General features: G+C 43.8%; 1 protein-coding gene across 3 annotated transcripts in view; it reads left to right on the forward strand.

Moving 5' to 3' along the window:
- LOC147887698 (uncharacterized) overlaps positions 1 to 18,183 on the forward strand; it is a 48,747-nt gene that overhangs the window by 13,170 nt on the left and 17,394 nt on the right. For all 3 annotated transcript variants that reach the window (XM_087393153.1, XM_087393152.1, XM_087393151.1), the window contains exons 14-15: positions 5,354 to 5,445; positions 8,670 to 8,775. In XM_087393153.1, coding sequence (XP_087249279.1) covers positions 5,354 to 5,445; positions 8,670 to 8,775 — 198 coding nt within the window. The remainder of the gene's footprint in view (positions 1 to 5,353; positions 5,446 to 8,669; positions 8,776 to 18,183) is intronic.

Below are 18,183 nucleotides of genomic sequence, written 5' to 3' on the forward strand. Positions count from 1 at the left end.
TGATCATCTGACGAAGGTGAAAGTTGTGCGGGACCAGCTCGCAGCGGTTGGTCAGAAGGTGGACTCGAGTCAATTAGCATTACTCACACTCCACAAGTTGCCACGGAGTTTCAAAAGTTTTGTGACTACGGTCACTGCGGGTCAACGGACAAAGCCAATCAACTTTGAGGAGCTTTGTCCACTCCTACTTCCGAGGAGGCCCGAGAGAAACTCTTTACGCAAACCGACGAAAAGGCATTGGTTGCCAAAGACAAGCTTGGCAAAGGCAAGTCAAAAGATTCCAAGAAATTAGAGGACGCTGAATGTAAGAAGAAAATGAAGTGCTTTTACTGTGAAAAGCTTGGCCACTCCGCCAAAGAATGCCGGAAGAAGAAGGCGGATCAAAAGCGGAAAAGAGAAGCCAAAAACAAAGAAGAGCCTAAGAGTGATTCTGCCAATGTGACAACTGGACAGTTATTCTTACTCAGTGAACATTGTTCAGCTTATGCAGTTAGTGAAGGTAAAGAGGGTTGGTATGTTGACAGTGGTGCTTCTAAGCACATGTCCAACAGAAGGACGTGGTTCAAAACCATGGACAGTACACACCCGGATTCCAAAGTTTCTGTTGGGGATAGCCGGACATGTCCTGTGAAGGGCATCGGTAGCATTCCTTTCATTACCACGGCGGGTGAGGAGAAGGATATCTCTGGAGTACTTTATGTACCCGACCTTTGCAAGAATTTACTATCTGTAAGTCAGATGGACAAAAACAACATGGCAGTTCTTTTTCAAGATGGCAAGGTTACCGTGACATCCAAAGGGAGTGGGCAAGTGGTGGCACAGGGTGTTGAAGAGAATGGACTGTACCGTCTCAGTGCAATGTTGGTTCATGATGATCACGGAAAGTCCAAACTTTGGCATGAGCGCTTCGGTCACGTCAGCTATGGAATCTTGGCTGAAATGTCAAAGTCGAAGATGGTGGATGGACTTCCACCAATTACAGGCAAGGATGATGTCTGTAGGGCTTGTCTTGAAGGCAAGCAGCACAGGGATAAGTTCCCACAAGAAGCTTCGTTTCGGGCCAGCAAACCACTTGAGTTGGTTCACGCCGACATTTGTGGTCCAATGTCTACTGCATCATGGGCAGGATCCAAGTATTCACACTTCTCTTTGTGGATGATTTCAGTAGAATGACTTGGGTATATTGTTTGGCTAAAAAGTCTCAGGCTTTTGAGAAATTCAAAGACTGGAAGGCTAGAGTTGAAAAGGAGACAGGGGAAGATGTCAAGACATTTCGCACAAACAGGGGGGGAGAATTCACCTCAAGTGAGTTTAATACATTTTGTCGCAAGCATGGGATCAAGCGACAACTCACCACGGCACATACTTCTCAGCAAAACGGGGTAGCCGAGAGAAAGCATAGAACCACCACCAAGACAGGGCTTGCTATGCTCCGAGGGAGAAATCTTTCTAAAGCCTATTGGAGTGAAGCTATCAATACAGCGGTACACATTCTCAACCGGACCAAGACGAAGGCCGTCAAGGACAAGACTCCATATGAGGCATTTTATGGTAAGAAGCCCTCTATTTCTCATCTCCGCATTTTTGGTTCTAACGCGTGGGTGCATGTGCCCAAGGAAGATAGGACCAAGCTTGATTCCTGAAGCAGACAATGTATCTTTGTTGGGTATAGTGAAGAATCCAAGGCCTACCGCCTCTTCGATCCAGCAAAGAAGCAAATACTCATCAGTCGTGATGTTGTCTTCGCGAAAAAAGAACCTGAATCCCAGGAGGAGCCTCAGATTGAGGAGGAGGAGATTGTTCAACCCCCGATCCCACCCCGTCCCAGATTGACCATTCAAGAGGTTACCCAATCAAAAGCTGATATTCCACCTGATACTCAGGAAGAGCAGGATGTTCCAGCAGAAGTTCTCGTTCCTCCTCCCACAGAGAAGCAAAAAAAGTTGCCCCAATGGTACCTCCGGACATTGGAAGAGTCTCGTGTCACCTCATTACCTGAGAGTAGCTGTTCCGGATTACGTCGGTCTCAACGTCTTCAAAAGACCCCATCCGTGAATGTTGCTTTGTGGGCTCAGATTGTTGAGCCAAGAACGTTTCGGAGGCGAAAGACAATCCCGAATGGCAGGCTGCCATGCAGGCAGAGATGGATGCTATTCTGAAGAACCATACATGGGACTTAGTGGCCAGGCCCCTTCGACGGAAAGTCATCGGCACTAAGTGGGTATACAAACTTAAATACAAATCTGACGGCAGCTTGGATAAGTATAAAGCAAGGTTGGTAGTGAAAGGTTTTGCTCAAACTGAAGGCATGGATTTTGATGAAACTTTTGCTCCCACAGCTCGCATGGTTACTATCCGGACAGTGATTGCCCTTGCTGCCCAATTCCAGTGGCCTATTTTTCAAATGGATGTGAAGTCCGCATTCCTTAATGGAACCCTGGAGGAGGAGGTATATGTGGAGCAGCCACCGGGCTTTCAAGATCCAGTGTCCCCATTAAAGGTTTGCAGGTTGAAGAAGGCGTTATACGGGCTGAAACAGGCCCCCAGAGCTTGGTACCAAAGGATTGATATATTCTTTCAGAAGATAGGGCTCAGTCGGAGTCCTTCTGAGGCAAACCTTTACTTGTTCATTGAGAAGGGATTGCGATTGGTACTCATCCTCTATGTTGATGATCTTATCTTGACAGGTGATCATGTCAAGAAGATTTCACAGGTGAAGGAGCTACTCATGTCTGAGTTTGAGATGACTGACCTTGGGTTATTACATTACTTCCTTGGGATTGAAGTAAAGCAGGCTAAAGACAGGATCTTCATTTCACAGGAGAAATATTGCAGAGAAATTCTGAAGAGATTTCAGATGGAGGATTGCAGAACAGCATTAACTTCCATGGAGGTCGGGCTGAAGCTCAGTGTTCACGACACATCTCAGCTGGTTGATACTCTTTTGTATCGACGATTGGTAGGAAGTTTGCTTTACCTTACCAATACGCGCCCTGATATTTGTTATGCAGTTGGGCTATTATGTCAGTTTTCTGCTTCTCCCAGGAAGAATCATTGGAATGCAGGTTTACCTGTGCTGAGGTATCTGAAGGGTACTTGCACCTTTGGGATTAGCTACACCAAAGGCATTGAACTAGGCGGGTTTTATGACAGTGATTGGGCAAGTGATGTGGACACCAGAAGGTCGATGACAAGATATTGTTTCTTACTTGCATCTGGAGCCATCTCTTGGCTAAGTAAGAAGCAACCCACAGTGTCCCTTTCATCTACAGAGGCAGAGTACAGAGCCGCGTGTACAGCCGCTTGTGAGACATTGTGGTTGAGGTGGATTCTGGAGGACATGGACGTGTGTCAGGAGAATGCGACACTGCTGATGTGCGACAATGAGAGTTGCATAGCTATTGCCAAGAATCCAGTGTACCATGCGCGGACCAAACACATCGAAGTTCATTACCATTTTGTTCGAGAGCTCATCATCGACGACATGATCGAGCTTATCTACTACCCGACCGCCGACAATTTGTCTGACCTTTTCACGAAGGCACTCCCTCGAGAACAGATGGAGCACCTCATCAAACGCATGGGGATTGGCCCACAGTTGTGACATTGAGGGGGGGTGTTAGAGACTCACTGTTCCCACCTGTGAGCCCACGTTTTGTGGGGACAAGGGGCAGTGAGAGTAAGGAGGGATGGGAAAGAGAGACTCAGCAAACAGCAGAGATTTGGGGGGGGCTCCATGCCTTCCTACAGGGCCACCGACCAGGGCCGACCCTGGTCGGTTTTCCAGACTGATCTGGTCGGTCACCAGTCTGGGGACCGACCCTGCTGGTCGGCCATACCAGCAGGCCTGGGCAGTGCCTATAAAAGGCCCACACTTCCCTTCATTTTGGCATCCAGTGCAGGACAGAAAGCCTCAGTTTTAGGCTGTGCTGTGCACTCAGATTTGGCATCTTCTGACAGAGAGAGTTCCTTCAGTTTGTCTCAGCACTTGGCTGAGTTTTGTATTGCTCCCCTGGAGCCAGTTTTCTGCCCACCATCCGGTGGATGAATATATTCTCTCTCTGTCTAAGTTTTCTCTGAGTGAGTATTGTATCTGTGATCAGTTATCTGAGTTGAGTGTTGCTAGAGCGGGAGAGATCTTGGCTGGAGGTTAGAGTGATTCTTTCCTTCTGTTTTCTAACATGCTAGTGGAGTGAAAACGAGAAAGAAGGGAGAGGTTGAGTTGAAGATTATTGCAGATCCCTGTCAGTATCCTGTTGTTTGTAGAGTTTTTCTTATGTAGTTGAAGCCTTGTAATGAACAATTCGATTATGTTCCTTTTGTTGCTGAAGTCTATTGACAAGGACGAAGGGGGTGGGTGGGAAGAACGGGCGGGGGGGAATTTAAGGACACTGCCATGTTTGGACCTATGTTTGTGTTCTGTGACCCAAGGGGACCCACTTTGTCACCCGGTTCTTCTCCTGAGGCCCCGCTCTTCATGCAAGCACCATCCTTGTTTGTCAATGCAGCTCCCAAGTCCCATCAATGCAAGTGCTAGCTGTACCATCCTGAGTCCTGCCCTTAAGGAAGCATGCTTACATATGCCTACATGTGTCACGATTCATATGTGCAGCTCAGCAGCAAATAAAGTGGGGCATACTATATGAGCAGAAGCTGATGCAGCACAGGGAGAGCAGATGAGCAGCAGATGGCAGCTGAGCATGGGGAAGACGAGAACCAGCAGGCTTTTTGGTTTGGGCGGGGGGAGGGGGGGCAGAAGGGTCGAGCTGGGAGACTTTCCTTTCCTTTTAAGTCAGTACGTAAACTTTTTTATCTGTTTCACTAGTCTTCAGATGTAAGATACTTGTAATGCAAATGATTCTGTTTGCGCAACTGATTCTGCTAGTACAGTAAAAAGATATATGGCCTTTTGAATGTGTTGTGTTTTAAGAGGATGAGTTCAGGCATGTTCGTGGATTTGTATGTGTGAGAGCATATGTTTATAGTATGGTCTACACCCATCGTCGGGCACTGATGACGTTAGTGGGGATGTCATATTAGCTAGTCCCTGCTGTTTTTCAACCTTAAGAGTGACTATCATGAGATTGAAACTGCACTATGTGTTGTGCTTTAAGAGGATGAGTTTGGGCATGCTCCTGGATTCATCTGGATATCACACACACACACACACACACACACACACACACACACACTCAAGAAAGGTATCACTGTTAGTCTCAAGTCTGAAACCATTCCATATATTTAGTATTGGTGACAGTGCAGATGTGTGGAAGAAACAAAAATATATATGGGCTTTTGACTAAATATACACCAGCAAGTTTCAAATTCTGAAAGTCTTCACTGTTTATCTCAGGTCTCAAAAGAGTCCATGGATTTAGCATTGGTGACAGTGCAGATGTGTGGAAGAAACAAAAATGGCAAGATTTCCACACAAAGTTGAAGAAGGTAAGCTATGTGATATTTCTAGATCCCAAAATGGTGAAGGGACTTCTTTAAGCATTGTAAAGAGGCCCTGGTCTTAATAGTGCTGTGACAGAACTTTTGTTTTGGCAATTGTTATACCCCTGAAACTGTCAGAGGTTCTTGCTATTGCGTGTTGAGGGATGTTTGGATTTGATAATGGTGAAAAGATCTGCAATGTTTAAATGTGTAGGACAATAGATCAAACAGATCTCTCTGCATGTCATAATAATAATGGATCTTCGTGTGTTTTGTCCATGCATGAAACACCGGATACCGTGCCACTGCAATAGCACTCTGGCTGTCAGTGAGTATGGGAGTAGATGGCTACAAACCATCACAAAGATCTGCCATCAATCGTTTGAGCAATATACATTCATGTGAAAGATGGATTGCATTGAGCTTCACAAGATGAAATTGCCACAGTGGATTATTTTTTACTCAACCAAGAATTGCATGAACCACCAATAAAGGAATAATTTCTGTTAGTGGAATGTCTAATTTATAATTGCCAGCTCAATCTGAATCATTGAGAGCATGCAAATTAGAGTCCCCCCCCCCCCCCTCCGTGAAGGCACTAGTTCACATACGGAACACAAGTGGTTTTAACCAACAGCTCCAGAGGATGAATTCGATTGCAGGGTGAATTTGATGACCACATAAATGGGTTTGGATGAGTTGCTTGTGACCCTCAAAGCTTTTTCCCACATTCATTTACCAACACCACCATTCATTAGCTAACTCTAAATCCTCCTCTTCTTTTGATTCTTCCTTATCCTTTTTCTTTTTGTTGATTAACACTAGAGCCTCCCAATGTCACATGTGATATTACTTGTAACTTAAAGAATTTTCCTTGAATCCATGATGCTATAAACCTCTTCAACCATAGTCCTTATTTTAAGAGTTGTATGGTGTATTATCAGACTCCTCAGGATTTGATGAGTCAGACAAATAGAGCTCTAGATCGTGCCACAACCTTATTGGACTCAAAGAAACTTCAAAGCAAAAGCCTCAATGAAGAGTAATCCATAGGATGGGTAACGGGTTAAGAAAGAAGCCCCTATGCAGGAAAGCAAGAAAAAATGTCTACATCACTCTAGATATACAAACATAGCATGTCAAAAACATAGTCTGATGAGAATCCAATATAAGGCCCACTCAAATCAAATATTGGACTTAAGGAGGAGCTTGATAATAGTGGTACTTTCTTTTATGAGAGATCACAAGTACTCAGCTCCGATCAATCCACCAAACATCTAGCCAATGGCAATTGCTCATGCCATGCGGTGCCAGTTACAATGGAATCCTACACTGGAAGCACCACATTACCAGAAGAAATATCAATCTTGCCAGCAATAATTCCACAATAAAGGATCCACTACAGACCTATGAAGCAATGTAGCCCAGGAAGGCTCCAATAAGTGCACAAAAGAAATGATTTTCATCGACAATAGTCCAATAACCATGACCTTTGTATGATCCATGGGATTGGATCAAGAATAGGAAGGGGAGGCATGTTAACCGATTTGGTTAATAGTGTCTTTGGCAAATATGTACGGGAATACTTGTAATATCTCATGATTTGCAAGAAAAGACACGTAATATCATTGATTAGATGGGCCATGCAACTTGTTTCCTTCACCAGAACTAGCAGAGAATAGAGCCATTGGGTCACATTAATCCCAAAGAATGAGAATAGAGGCTAGTGGTTGGGTAATTAGGTCAGAATTAGGGTTTGGACAAGGGTCATGTATAAAAGCCAACTTTTTGGCTTTAGAGCTCATTAGACATTGCACAGAATACAAGCCCTCATGCTTCTAAGCATTGGTGTCTTGTGTCTACTCTCTCCTTGTTGCTTCCATGCCTATGTTCCCTTCCATTCACCATGCCCCGATCTCACCTCTCCTCTCTCTCTTCGTCGTATTCTTTTCTTGTGGAGCAGCTCGTGAGATGTGACCTGGGAGCTACAGAGGTGACATCCGTGGACAGCATTGTAAAGTGTACGCTCTCAAACAAGGGTAGGTGACACCTCGAAGTCCCCACGACATGTTGAAAAGTTCGCGGTTTGCCCCTTAATAGATGTCAAATACCATATACTCTGACAAAACTAGGTATTGTAAGGCCCTTGGCAGGAAAAGTACAAATGGGACGTAACGAGAGTGGGCAAGGGTTGGGCAAAGAAGGGAAAGGAGAGATGCGACAGTTAGGGTAGTGCAACTTGCTCTTGCGATCATGCCTACAATGAGGCTTCTCTCTTCCTCAATCTTATATTTGTGAACAATTCTTGAATTTTCATTCGCTTCTGTTGGTTTTGCATGTGTGCACATTGATACTTCTCCTCACACACTGTTGCCTTGCTAGTAGTAAACGTATAAGGACGATTGCATAGGGTAGGAGGAAGGCAACGTCTGACTTGCATCAAGTGAACTCATGTATGTACATCAAGTTGAAATATGAGTCGATCATTTATTACTAATCTACCTCATCAATACATTTGTCCAATACTGACCAGGAATTGTCTTCACATGTACCCTTCCAGTTAACACTAAAATATTTGTGGTGAGAACTATGACTAGAACATAGTATGCTGATGTGTGAATTGATTGGCTAGTGACCGCCACGAATCTGCATGTCTAAAATAATTGAACATTATATCCGTCATTGAATCATGCGTTTTCTCATGTAGACAGTTGTTTTGTCTACCATCACTTTTGTATATCTAAGGATTTGGTTGTGCACATGTTTATACACCTATTATGATCAATAAATGTGCTTTTTTAAAGAGGGATGCTTGCAGAGGTCATTTTACTACCAAAGCCTTTGAACTATGAGCAGCCCTAGGATAGTGCTAATTTCGTTTCTCTAAATGGGCAGTTCAAAAAAGTGCTTTAGAGTAGTTTGTTTAGGTGGGCTGCTTGAGGTTAGAGCTTTGAAAGTAAAGCTTGATGTGTAGCTTTTATCAAAATATTGGCTCGTAAAAATGAGGGTATCAGGAAGTAGGTTTTATCAAAGAATGCAAATTCGCTAGCCTTGAAAATTTTCGAGTTTTGTGTTTATTGCCATGAAAGTTTTTCAATGTTGTTGGAAAGATGTTATCAAGCACAAAACTTTCCATTTCACATGTTTCTGGTGTTTTTGTTATTTCTTGGTTTCAAGAACTGCATTTGTGATATGTTTGGCTCACTAAAGTTTTTTGCAAATCCTTGTAGGTCCTTGAGGTGGAGGAACCATGGACTTTAATTTTGGATGATGCTCTTGCCAATTCCTTCATTGCTCCAGCTAGTGAGATTATTGAAGATGACACACAATTAGAATGTGAGTACACATTAGTACAAATGCAACCTTTTGTGGACAAGGTTCATACTCTGTGTGTGCGCGTGTGTGCGCGTGTGTGTGTGTGTGTGTGTGTGTACTTGGCCACTTCATGTCAGGCTCAGAATAGTACAGTCTATTGTAATGTCCTATGTTAAGTTTTTTTTGCCTTTGCTACACTGGTCCTCCAGAGATATTTCGGCCTTTATGTCTCAAGCTATGGAGCTATTATGGAGGACAAAAACTGCAGTGAAAGCATTGAGACTGATGAAGATGGAAATGGTGTGCTCTCCTAGAATGCATGGTGGACTTAATGTTCTCAATATAAGATATCATGTTCTAGCAAGGAAGGTGACTCTGCTCCATACTTTCTTCCGTCAATAACAGCCATGGACTTGCATGTTAGCATCCATGTGTGTCAACATGAGGACACCTGCTTATGGCCATTGGACTACTGATCCTTGGGAGGTTGTCATTGGGAGATTTGTGGGGAAGATACCCGGCTGTCCTTTCTCTACTGCTCTGATACTTGATCGGAAACAGGTACTTTCTAAGGTCAAATGGGCTCCCGATAACTGTTCGGGGACAAATTCAATGAGGAAAGAAAGTACTCATTGGAGTGCCATCTTTGACATTCCACTTGCTTTACAAGAACCTGTTAGGGCATATAATCTCATGAAATTAGGAATTAGATACATCAATGATGTGGTAGATGATCAAGGCTATGTCTTATCTTTCCCTCAGGCCACCGCTTCCTATGCATTGGGAATGCATCACAGGTCGATATGGAAGAAAATTGCTGATTTGTTACTTCCTTTTCTACCTGTTCCTCCTGTGGCTGGCACAGATAGGCTTATGGATTGGCAATTGCAACCCTCTGCTACATGCTCTCATCCTGTTCCTCTGCGTGCCTTGACTTCTATCCAAGCCTACAGGCTTCTTCAGCCTGCTCCATGGATTCAGCAATATGCTAATGCGCTGTGGCATATCAGGAAGCCCCTCTCATGGTGGCGGAAGAATCTCCGGATATTGTGGAAGTGTAAAATGCCTTTGAAACAAAGACTTTTTCTTTGGAGATGCATGACTGGCACATTGTCAGTGGGAATCACACTTGCCAAACGTCACATTGCACCATCCACATGTTTACGATGTCAGGCTCCTTCAGAGACTGTCCCTCATTTGCTATGGCACTGCCCGGGTTCTAGGAACCTCCTTGGGAGAATTTCAGATCATCTTCGACTTCGTTTCCCGAGTCACAGATTTGGGAAACATTTTTAGTTATTTGGCAGATTTATGAGGTCTTTGTCTCAATACTCACTATTTCTCTCATGGGTGAGATATTGGGCTCTTTGGACAATCTGGAGTTTGAGCATAATTTGGCATACTTGGGTTGGCAGATTCAAATGTCATATGAATCGTTCCGAGCCTCATTGCGGCAATCTTTATATGATGCCTGCCATGAGGGTGATATACATGCTTCTTGCATAGAGCTTTTCTTTTTATGTTTTTGATCTCTGGGATATTCTCCATTTTGGAGACTTCCCATCTTGTAAATTTATGAGAATATAAATATACTGCACTGGATTCTACTTTTAAAAAAAAGTGTGTGTGTGTGTGTGTAGGGATCTGATCGGGATGGTTTTCAACAGCCTAAGAAGGTGGTTGTATTGAAGCAACGCCCCTTTCAATCTCATGAACGGGATGCTTCTTCTTCCTCACCAGGACAGGCTTCTACTTCAGCTCTTGTCCTTCAAAATTAGGTGGGGGTTTTGAAGAAGGGCCTCCCCATATGTGATTCTAAAGAAGGGGAGAATGCTATGTCTTTCATGGATCATGAGGGAACGCAGCCCATGCAGGCAGAGGCTTTGCCTCTCTGACATCTTGTTCTATACTTATACTTTACTGTATATACCTCTTTCATGCATCAAACACTTAAGTGCTTTACATACAATGTACAGAGCCTCTGCAATGTCTCAAAGTGGAGGCTTTTATGGAATTATGTACGTAAAATGCAGCCAAATATTGTTTGTTTGCAAGAGCATATTCAACACTCTAAGGTTGGTCATCATGATTATTTTGGCGGTTATGACATATACTATGCTGGTACCACTACCTACTCAGGTGTATGCATGATGGTTAGACATGAGCTGGAGCCTCAGTTAGCCTTCAATGACAATAGTGGCAGATGGATGGTCATACAATGTAATGTCAATGGTGATATTCTTGAGTTTGCATCAGTCTATGCCTCCCAGACCTCTGCCATGAGGGCTTCTTTATGGGATTCTTTAAGCAAATATCCATGGAGATCTAATGCATTCATCTGTGGAGATTTTAATAATTCCCCTCTGCCAAGAGATAACACCACTTCAAGATCTCATATGCTATCATTGGAAAGGCAGAAATGGGATAGCATGCTTCTTTCTGTGCAGGCTGAAGATTTATGGCTGCTTCTCCAAGGGTCAGTGCCTGGATATACTTTTCATCATAATGCACTTACTACATACTGGGCAAGGCTTGACAGATGGTATTTGTTTTACCCACAACAATATGCAGATTTTAGCCCTCATCTCCTCACAGATTTCTCATTGGGCTTGTCAGATCATGCCCCATTATGGATGAATCTGCACCTTGGTATGCCACTGGATGATTTGGCACCCCTTTCCAGTAGATTATTGCATGTTAATCAGGCTTATTTCCGACATCACTATTTCCAGCAAATGATCAGAGTTGCAATTCATCCCTTGCCTTTGCATGCCCAGGAGGACATGGATTATGCTTGGGACAGCTTTGTCTCTTGTATACGGAATGAGGTTAAATGGGTAAAAAGGACAGCACAACAATTGACTGAATTTTCACATTTAAGGCCTCTCTCTGAATCAGAAAATGATTCCCTTTCACATGCTGCTCATCAAAAGCCTTTTTCCAGGGCCTACATGCTACTCGAAAGAAAAACTCATGTCTAAGGGTAAGGAAGCTAGATGGCTCTTGGACGCACGCTTTCTCTGATCTCCAAGATGAATGCCAAAATTATTTCCAGAAGCATAATTTGGCATACTTGGGTCGGCAGATTCACAAGTCATATGAATCTTTCCGAGCCTCATTGCGGCAATCCTTATATGATGCCTGCCATGAGGGTGATATGGATGCTTCTTGCATAGAGCTTTTCTTTTTATGTTTCTGATCTTTGGGATACTCTCCATTTCGGAGACCTCCCATCATGTAAATTTATGAGCATATAAATATACTGCACTGGATATTACAAAAAAAAAAAGTGTGTGTGTAGGGATTACTAGTGCTACTAGAACTGTATGTGAAGAATCAGCCTTCTCGAGAATGCAAATGTGTGTAATGATGCAGAATTTGAATGCCGATTGGTCCTCCAATGGGGAAGAGCGCCCTCGTGAGAGTACTTGTTTCTATTTTCAACCTACATGCAAGGTGTGTGAGAAATGGTGGATGAATGCAAGGTGAATGAAGAATGCTACGTGAGATTCACAATGAAAGGGTGATACCCTTTCATTAATGTCCCTTGAGATCACTCAAGTTCCATCTTCCTATTTACACCTACCCTTAGCCTATGACCCATGCATCTACCATTCAATGCACCCTTCCTATTGCCCCTAGGACCTAGACACATGTGTGCATAGTTTTCTTAATAGAATAAGTATCACATGTTCAAATTCGATGCCGTCTGAAGTAGTGGCTCCAGCTCGACTAGTCCTATCTACTGAGATGATCCACCGCCATAACGAATCAGTCGGTGTCCATCATAAATACAAATACATGTTACACCATTGGCGTATAATACATAATAATGTTTTAATGTCTACTAATCATGGATTAGTGATTTCTCTTGTCATGACACTCCCTCTTGCTTGAATAGGCAGAAGTCCTCTTCTGGATTCTCTCGTCTCTTTCTCTTGCATACACTTTTCTCTTTTACTTCTGCATATGCATCTCCTCTTCATAATCTGCAAACAGTCTTCTCATGGTAGAATATGATCTCTTCTGAATCAGAACTCAAATCCCATCTTCAAGTTCTGGTTCCTCTTGAAGGGTTAGGAAGGGGGAAGAAGAGCAAGAGGGAGAGAGTGTGAGAGAGAGAGAGACTCAAATGTGCGGGTGTAAAGTGATGAGCCACACCACAAACTCATTAGTTTTATTAGGATTAGGTTTTACCCTATGACTGTCTTAAGACAGTCATAGGTGTCCTATCTTTAATAAAGGGGTGGCAATGTGCCTTTACCCCAACAACCTCCCACCTAAAGGCCAATGTGCCTAAAGGGGAGAAAAGAATAAAAATTACAGCAATATACAGTTACTGTATACAAGACCATAAAATAAGAATGGTCTTATCCTAATCCCATGATGTGGCGGCAATGTGCAAACCGCTCTGTAGGCAAGCTCTTAGTGAGCAAATCTGCAGGATTATCATCAGTGTGCACTTTCACAAGCTCGAGTCGCTTGTCTTCCAGTACCTCCCTGATGAAATGATATTTCACATCAATGTGCTTGGTCTTTTTGCCAACATGATAGCACTCTGACTATCACAATGCAAAACTGGCATATCTCCTGTAATGCCCAAATCTCCCACCAGCCGAGTAAGCCATATTGCTTCCTTGCAAGCCTCAGTGGCTGCAACATATTCAGCTTCAGTGGTTGACAGTGCAATGCATTTCTGCAACCGAGACACCCATGATATAGCACCTCCTGCAAATGTGAAAATATAACCAGTAGTAGACTTCCGGTTATCTGCATTCCCTGCATAGTCTGAATCTGTAAAACCATGCACCAATGCATCCTGCCTACCATAGCATATGCACAAGTCTTTGGTACCCTTGAGATACCTCAAGACACCTTTCACTGCTTCCCAGTGCCTCTTGCCTGGATTTGCCATATACCTGCTGATGACTCCCACCGCAAAAGCAATATCTGGACGAGTGGCAACCATGGCATACATCAAAGAACCAACTGCAGATGCATACGGAACCTTGGCCATTTCAGCCTTATCATCATCTGATCTGGGGCTGTCCTTACTGCTGAGTTTTAAATGTGGAGGCAACGGGGTACTAATAGACTTCCCCCCCTCCATTTTAAACCGCTGCAGTACTTTGTCAATGTACTCCTTCTGTGACAGAAACAAAAGTCCCTTGGACCTGTCATGAGTAATCCGCATGCCAAGAATATGATTTGCATCACCCAAGTCTTTCATGTCAAAAGACTTATGCAGTTGTTTCTTCAAAGCACTAATCTCATGCTGAGATTTACTGGCAATAAGCATGTCATCCACATATAGAATGAGTAGCATCAAACTGCCATCCTTTGCCCGTTTGGTGTACAAGCAATGATCGGTCTCACACCTATGATACCCTTGGGACTGCATGAAGGCATCAAACTTCTTGTACCATTCTCTTGGCGCCTGTTTGAGTCCATACAAGCTCCTCTTGAGCTTACACACAAGCTGCTCTTTCCCTTTAACAGCATATCCCTCTGGCTGACTCATATAGATCTCATCATGGAGATCTCCGTGAAGAAAAGCTGTCTTCACATCCATCTGACATAAATCCATGTCGTCATGAGCAACAAGAGCTAACACTGCTCTCAAAGTAGTCATCTTGACTACAGGGGAAAAGATCTCATCAAAGTCAATGCCCTTCTCCTGCTTAAATCCCTTGGCAACCAATCTGGCCTTATACCTCGGTAAAGCATTTGAATCCACTTTGACTTTGTAAACCCACTTGCATGGCAAAACCTTTCTGCCTGCAGGTAGCTGCACCAAGTCCCATGTATCATTTTGAAGTAGGGAGTCCATTTCTGACTGCATGGCTTTCTCCCACTTCTTTTTCTCTGTTCTTCCCATAGCTTCCTTGAAGCTGGAAGGCTCACCACAATCTGTCAGCATGATAAAATCAGCCACATTATTGGCTCCTGGAACAAACCTGGCAGGAGGCCGTTGTACACGGGTGCTCCTCCTAACAAAATGTTCCGGATTAGGCTGCTGTCCAGCCTGTTCGTCATGCATGACGGGTGGCTGTACCACCATATCTGGCTGTTCTACAGCCCCATCTGCTGGCATATCCAGTTGCATCATTGGCAAAATTATCTGGCTGATTTTCAGCCTGTATACCCTCTTGAACAGGGTTATCTGCAGCAACCTGCTGCTGCATATAAATGGGCATTCTTTGCTGTCCAACATCATCATAAATAACCCTCCTGTATTCCACAGGTTGCACGGGTTCCTTGTGTACACTATCCTCTTTAAAGATGACATCATTGCTGCGTATAATCTTCCGTTTAGCGGGATCCCATAACCTGTACCCCATTTCACCTTCGTCACCATAACCCATAAAGATGCATCTGATAGACTTTGGATCCAGTTTGGTGCGCAGTTCTTTGCGTACATGAGCAAAGCACTCGCAGCCAAATACACGTAAGTGCTTATATGAAGGTGGCTTGCCAGACCACACCTCCTTTGGCACTTTCAACTCCAAAGCCTTGTTTGGCGACTTGTTAATAATGTGAACTGCTGTTTGCACGGCTTCTGCCCAAAAGCCATGGGGTAATGCAGCATAAGACAACATACATCGAACCTTCTCCTGAATAGTTCGATTCATCCGCTCACTTGCACCATTTTGAGATGCATTATGAGGGGCTGTGAGTTCCTGTTTGATGCCCTTAGCTTCGCAAAACTGCACAAAAGCATGTGACACATACTCACCCCCATTATCGGATCTGAGGCATTTCAGCCTACGACCTGTCCGATTCTCAACCTGAGCGACAAACTTCTTGAAAGCATCTAAGGCATCACCCTTATGCTTCAAGAAATAGACCCACACTTTGCGTGTGGCATCATCAATGAAAGTAATAAAATATTTTGCACCCCCTAGTGATAACTGTGGCATCTCACACAAATCAGTGTGCACTAGATCAAGCGGTGCTCTATTCTGGGGAGTTCTCCTCTTATGAGGAGTCACAGAATGTTTGCCAAATATGCAATGATCACAAGTAGGCAAATCTGAAAAAGAAAGAGACGGCAGATAACCCAAACGTGACAGTTCTTGCATTCCTTTAACAGACATGTGTCCCAACCGGCTATGCCACAATGAAACCTTTGGCAGCTCGGTTATGGCAACAACATGATTACCCACACTGGAAACATAAAGAGGGTACAAGGTATCACTCTTATAACCCTCAGCCACTACAACCTGGCCATCAGTAATCACCCATTTGGAATCCCCAAATGTGGTGTGGTAACCACTGTCATCCAACAAGCCAGTGCTAATCAGATTTTTCTTGATTTGCGGCACATGGCGGACACCATCAAGCATAAATATGCGTCCATCAGGGAATACTATCTGTATACTGCCAATCCTTGCAATCTGACATGCATAGTTGTTCCCAAGATGAACAACTCCATAAGTACCTGTGTAGGAAGTAAACCACTCCCTATGAGGAGTAACATGAAAAGAAGCACCTGAGTCCAAGAGCCAGGTGTGCATGTCATGGCCATCAATAACCAAAGTATGTGCTATTACAGCAGAAGAGCATAAAACATCATGTATGTCACTGTCACTGTCCTCTGCTGCAACATTCACTGCATCCAAGTCATCTGCCTTGGCCTTGCCTTTGCCTTTGCTTCCATTGCCTGCATCCTTTGTTTCAGCCTTCTTGGCTTTCTGATCCCGTATGAACTTGAAGCACTTAGACTTCACATGTCCCTTCTTGCCACAGTAAAAGCATTCAATATCCTTTTTACCACGGGACTGACTGCGGGATTTGGACTTACCAGCAGATCTGCCCTTCTGCTGAGTCCTGCCTCTATCCTGTACCTGCAAGGCATTTGAAGACTTGCTGCTCGCATTATTCTTCCTGCTCATCTCCTCCATAAGCTTCACCCTTATGGGCTTAGAAATCTTCTTTAACAGAAGTACATTCAAACACTGTTCTGCCCATAATGCATAATTGTGTGCCCCTTCCAACTTCTTTATGTTCAGAATTGATGATTCACTTCCCCCTGATGCCATATCAGATAAGGAAAGTGCCTGATTCCCTGGAAGTAAAAAGACTGAATAAAATTCTGATTTCTCAGAAAAAACCTGCTCTATCAAGAGCCAGAAGCACTCACAATAGTGCTGTTTTTACTGTCAAAAGAATCTGCAGCAAAACAGTAAATTTCCTCCAGTTACTGTACCTTCAGACACACTGTACTGTGCTCAAACAGGCATAAAATTCTGATTTCTCAGAAAAAAAAAATTTCAGAATGCTGCAGTTGCTCCACAAGTGCTTTAACAGTGCATCATCAGCTGACAAAGCACAAAACACTGCTGTAAACACTGTTGTACTGATCACTTCTCCCACCTCAGATGAGGTATTGCACTGATTTAATATGCATAAACCACTTGGCATACACTGTTTTGTTCACCAAAAAAAAATCAGACACTTCAGCCTGTCACAAAACTGCAACAGAAAATGGGATAAATCAAGCAATCACCCTTCTGCCAAGGGGATAAAAGGCATCTGAAGATCTCTGACAGTAACCCAAGTGTTCTCAAGCAAAATCTGGGCAAAAGCCCCTTGATCTGACACTTGTACCAAGTGAAAACAACCTCAACAATGAGGGATAAGGCATACAATGTGCAAATCTCTCTGACAAAGTCAACTAACAGTGTAATGCAAATACTGCCCTGTGTAGAAAAGGCATACACAGATCCCAACGTACAAACACTCAATGAGGAACCTTTTGAGCACTGTCAACGATGGACAGTTAGGGACCGAGTAAACTCGATGCGCCCTGGCCAAGCGTGGCTCAACTGAGGTTCTCTGAGTGTTGCACAAGAAATGTGACCTGCATGAAAATGTCACCTCCACACTGCGAAAATCGAGACAAATGTGTGCTCTCTGGCACCACACTACCTCAAGGCATACAAAGCATCAACTGCCAGGCAAAAGCCCTATGATCTGCTCACCCGTAAACTGAGATTCAAACCCAGTAAAAGCATAAAAGTCCTCTGCAAAATCAAGGCATTTCCTTCACGAAAACAGATAACTGTGCAATCAACCACACACTGTGGTTCTGTTCACCTCAAGCACGAGGGAGATGAAGGTACTTGCTGTACTTTCAAGAAAACACAGTTTTGAGAACTGAAAGATGATCCTGAATGAAGAGCAGAGTGCTCTTTCTCCTTCTCTTTCTTCCCGAAAAAAAAAGATGTACCTGTTGTACTTTCGTACCTGTGTACCTGTGCAGGGTACAAATGTGCCTGCTGTACCTGTGCAGGGTACAGATCCAAGGAGAAATGTACTCCTTTGACGCAGATCCAGAAAAAAAAATGCCTTCCTGTCGAAATTCCCTGACACAACTCCCTGTCACCGTCCGTACGGCGGTCCGTACTGTACGGCAGAAGGCTGTCC

The sequence above is a fragment of the Dipteris shenzhenensis genome, chromosome 22 (assembly GCF_047967505.1).
Source record: "Dipteris shenzhenensis isolate YYH24624 ecotype China chromosome 22, Dip_SZ_1.0, whole genome shotgun sequence".
In the NCBI taxonomy this organism is placed as follows: domain Eukaryota; kingdom Viridiplantae; phylum Streptophyta; class Polypodiopsida; order Gleicheniales; family Dipteridaceae; genus Dipteris; species Dipteris shenzhenensis.